At 50.2% G+C, this 4,681-nt stretch overlaps 1 protein-coding gene across 1 annotated transcript in view; it reads right to left on the bottom strand.

Moving 5' to 3' along the window:
• The window catches only part of LDLRAD1 (low density lipoprotein receptor class A domain containing 1), a 10,670-nt gene extending 8,768 nt beyond the window's left edge, over positions 1 to 1,902 (bottom strand). The window contains exons 1-2 of the mRNA XM_006149357.1: positions 1,839 to 1,902; positions 1,261 to 1,315 (exon numbers count right to left, since the gene is read on the bottom strand). Of these exons, the coding sequence (XP_006149419.1) occupies positions 1,261 to 1,315; positions 1,839 to 1,859 (76 nt within the window). The 5' untranslated portion in view covers positions 1,860 to 1,902. The remainder of the gene's footprint in view (positions 1 to 1,260; positions 1,316 to 1,838) is intronic.
• Between the last annotated feature and the right edge of the window lie 2,779 nt (positions 1,903 to 4,681).

Below are 4,681 nucleotides of genomic sequence, written 5' to 3'. Positions count from 1 at the left end.
CCACTCTTTAGAGATGTGTGCAACACAGGCTGAGGGCAAGGGGGCGTCTCAGGAGGGCCTCGAGGGACAACCCAGTAGAACTCAGGCTTGAGCCGGGAGAAGATGCTGCACTTTAAAGCTGGCAAGTCCTGGGACCAGCAGTTGGCATAATGGCTATGTCGCTGGACTCCCATGTAGTCAACCGCGGTTTGAGTCTCAGACCTGGTGGCTTAAACTCACGCCGGGCGCATGTGTGTGCATGCCCAAGATCCCGAGAGGAGAATGGAGGAGAAGGGATTGCAGCGTGGCCATCCCCCCTGGGGAGGGGGAGGGTGGTGATTTCTTGCTTTCTGTCTCTCTGTCTTTCTGGCGAGCACATGCGCCCTACAGTAAAAACTTCTCCAAAACAAAGAAAGAAACTGGCAAGTCCTGAAGCGCCAAGCCCTCCCGGACAGGTGGAGAACAAAGCAGGCTAATTCTCCTATGACCACGCCCAGACCCAACACTAGTCTGGACTGGAATAAACAAACACCAGGGGAAGCAACAAGGCCCTGGGGCTTTGCAGCCAATTCCAGCCTCACCCCTTTTTTCTAACCTCCCAGCTGTGGGCTGTGGGCCTAGGGACCTTGTCTCTTAGTTGAGCCGCCTCTTCAGAGGTACCCCACATGGGCGCCCTCTCAGGGCCGAAGCGAGGGTGGAAAGTGCTCACACGGTGCCAGGTACATAACAGGCTGGGCCCTCGCGGTCGTCATTATCTGCCTCTCTGGTTCTGTTTCCTCTGATCAAACGTGGGCCAAGACAGGAGAGGCTCAATGACTGGGTGCTCCTCCATTGCTTTACCTCACAAAGGTAAATGGACTCTTCGCACAGTGAGTCAGTGGCGCATAGTAGGTGCTAAATAAGTGCGTGATCACAAATGGCCTTGTCCCCTGCAGATAAACAGGACTGCCTGGGCCACCCACTCAGAGAGGGACTTGACCCGAGCTCCTTTTTTCTACATTACAGGTGGGCTCTGTACACAGTGAGGCAGGTAGCCCACAGTAGGTGCTCCATGAATGCTCATGTTTGGAGAGAAGGGACAGCCCTACTAAGCGGGGGACTGTCAGTGTGGCTGGTTGGGAAGCTGTGAGCAGAGGACATTGACATGGGGACAGAGATCTGAAGGATAGCGAGAGGCTTGAAGAAGCTCCTTTGTGCCTCTGTAGCCCGCTGCCCCGCCTCCAGGGAGCCCACCTGGAGTGGAGGGTCTCAGGGTGCCAGCCCAGCCCTCCTGTCCCTTACCTTCTGGTCCAGGGAGGGCTTTGGTCCCAGCAGCAACATTGCCATTGGCATCTCTCTGCCAGAGAGAACGGATTAAGGGGGGGCGGGGCTTGAGTGAGCGCTTGAGGAGGTGAGGTCTAGCCTCAGGGAGCCCTTCTGTGGAGTTTGCCAGGAGTCACTGAGGTTCTCAGGTGGAACCTCTGATCAATCCCACCCCAGCTGCCGAATGCCCCAAAGTCACCGCAGTTTCTCGTTTCTGCACCTCTGCCTGTGCTGTGCCCTCTGTGCAGAAGGCCGCTCCTCTGCCATCCACTTGGCAAACGTTTATCCACAACCCAGCTTGGGCAGCCACCCCTCTGGGGCTTTCCGCTGCCCCCACCCTTACAATGTGGATTGCCCTCCCCGGCGCCCTGGCCCTGCTCGCTGACAGGGTTCACTGTCTAGATGGTTCACCTGTTGGGCCCCTCCTACCTGGGAGCCCTCCACGTTTCAGGCAGGTACAGTCCTGACATCTCCCCAGCTTGCTGCCCGCTCCTCACCCCAGGGCATCCCAGGGTTAGCGCCCCCAAGGCCCGGAGCCATCTCGGGGCAGCTCTTACCTGTGGGAAGATCTTGTTCATGTCTCCGGCTCTCAGCTCCACTCTCCAGACACTGCGTGCAGAGAACTTGTGTAGGTTCCCTGCCTGGTCACCAGGGGCAGCTGGGAGGAGGGGCAGCAGGAGGCCTCACCCTGGGCCACACCTCCCTCTGTGGCAGTCCTTTCCCAACAGAGAGGGCAAGAGGGCCCTTTGCCCACTCCACGTTTTCATCCCGATTCCGCCCACTTAATATCTATTTCATTTAAGGTGGTAAGCCACAGACTCTCTCAGATCCCTCATCTGAAGAAAGGGAATAAGGGTACTTAACTTGGGCCAGCAGGTGGCAGCTGGGTCCCACACAGCTAACGTCACGGTTCAAGACCTGGACCAGGCGGCTTGAAAATCACACGGGGCCCAAGTGCGTGTATGCCCAAAATTCCAAGAGATTGGAAGAGAAGAGATTGTGGAGTGGCAACCCCCCCCCCCCAGTGGTATCTCTCTCACTTTCCCTCTCTGGCAAGCACACATGCCTTATAGCAAAACAAAGAAACAAAACATCAAATGTGAAGAGCTGTGGTTAATCTTTTTCCGATTACAGAGACGCTGATGGCTGGGACTGCTTCTTAGTCCAGGGTCCAGCACTGGACACATGCTAAGTGGACCCACAACTAGACCGATCCAGGGACCTGGGGGACCGGCTCTAGGCCGGCCTAGAGCTAAAGCCCCAGGCCCTGCCTCAGCATGGTCACTCCTCCCTATGCCTCTGCTATGTGGATTCCTGGCTGGCTGCCTCTCCTGGGATTATTATTTCCTCAGCTGTAAAATGGAGATGCTAAACCCAATCTTGCCCCCCCCTAAGGTTTTCTGTTTTTTGTTTGTTTGTTTGTTTTTTGTCTATTTATTTCTTCTGAGATAGAGAAAGAAGGGCAGAGATACCCCCAACACTCCTGGCAACAGGATTTTCATGTCTGATTCACCCCTAGGCTCAGCCTGCATGTGGATGGCTGGGGAGCTCAGGAAGGTCCCAGGACACGAACTCAGAACCTTCCATGTGGGGTCAGTCATCTTATCACTGCACCACAGCCTGGCCCTCCAGAGGGATGTTATAAAGATCCATTTAAAGTGATATGTGAGAATGCTGTAAAAGGATCTACAAATGTCACGGGAAATCAGCAAACCAACCCCACGTGAATGATCCAGGTAGACACTTTGACACGATACCATTGTAACGTTGTTCAATGCAGATGATGCCGTTTATTAAAGTTTACATACGCAAGCATTATGAAATGCGCAGCTCCAATGTGAGGTGAGAGTATCAAGAGCTTTCACGGAGACCTTTCATTTCCAATCAGTTGCAGATTCCTTTCCACCCAACCCTTCAATTATTGTTGTTTTAACATTGAAAAACAATTCAAGTATAAAAAGCACACAAAAGGCAGCAAAATAAACCCAAATAATTTATAAATAAAAATACTCCTAAAATGACAAAGTAAAATTAGACAACCTCTAAACCAGGGTTTGGTGAACTCATATGGGAAAAAAGAAGTAAATTTTTTTTAATTTAATTAATTAATTTATTTATTTTTTGGAGAGGTTTTCGCTATAGGGCGCGTGCGCTCGCCAGACAGAGAGAGACATAGAGACAGAAAGCGAGAAATCACCCCCCGGGGGGATGGTCACGCCGCAATCCCTTCTCCTCCATTCTCCTCTCGGGATCTTGGGCACACACGCACACACACCCAGCGTGAGTTTTAAGCCACCAGGTCCGGGACGCGAACCGCGGTCGACTACGTGGGAGTCCAGCGACATAGCCATTACGCTAACTGCTGGTTCCCAAGAAGTAAAATATTTTCACCAACTTCTATCTGAAATATGGCCTATCTTCCCATTACCAATGTAGGCCACAAAGCACGGTAGCATCGGCAGCCCCTGGGACGTCAGCGCCACAGAATCACAGGCATTTGGATATTTTACAGTTCCTGAAGTTATTTCAAATATTAATGTAAAATTCTTTGAAATTAGAGTAATTTTAGAACCACTAATCTCATTAACAAAGAAGTACATATATCACAAAATTTTGAAAATATTTCAATAACTGTATTAGATATCACTTTTGCACTCCATCATATTTAGTTTTATCCACTTGAAAATAGTATTTAAGATGGACTCCTTTAGCGTCACTTGATCACCAGAAAGGTCCATGGCACAATTAAGACTAAGGACCTCTGTTTTAAACAAATAAGTCATTAACATCACAGGGTGAGAGTACTTACTGAAATCGATAACCAATACTTACACATTTCAGATAGGGTAGATGAACTGTGCTCCAGAGTGTTTGTAAGAAGTCAGAGAATCCACACTAACTGTATGAGCTAGCTTTTTACAGCAGACTCTATTTCCCTCTATCTCAGGCTTTTTTTTTTTTTTTCCAGAGGTGTTCCCTTCGTGCGTTTTTTTTTTTTTTTTTTTTTTTTTTTAAAGAGAGATTTTTGCTACAGGGCATGTGTGCTTGGCGAGACAGAGATACAGGAAGCAAGAAATCACCCCCAGGGTGATGGTCACACTGCAATTCCTTCTCCTCCATTCTCCTCTCTGGATCTGGGGCACACACATACACACGACCGGCGTGAGTTTGAAGTTGCCGGGTCCAGGACTCAAACTGTGGTTGACTACGTGGGAGTCCAGTGATGTAACCATTATGCCATCTGCTAGTTCCTGTATCTCAGTCTTCATCACTGCACATATACCCCTATCCCAGGCTCTAGTTCAGGAAACAAAGATTAAAAATGTAACTCATTGGGACCAGCAGTTGGTGCAATGGCTATGTCGCTGGACTCCCATGTAGCCAACTGTGGTTTGAGTCC

The sequence above is a fragment of the Tupaia chinensis genome, unplaced genomic scaffold (assembly GCF_000334495.1).
Source record: "Tupaia chinensis unplaced genomic scaffold, TupChi_1.0 Scaffold000259_1, whole genome shotgun sequence".
Taxonomy (NCBI): domain Eukaryota; kingdom Metazoa; phylum Chordata; class Mammalia; order Scandentia; family Tupaiidae; genus Tupaia; species Tupaia belangeri.
Note: the sequence above shows the minus strand (reverse complement) of the source record. Positions and strands in the feature narration are given on the sequence as shown.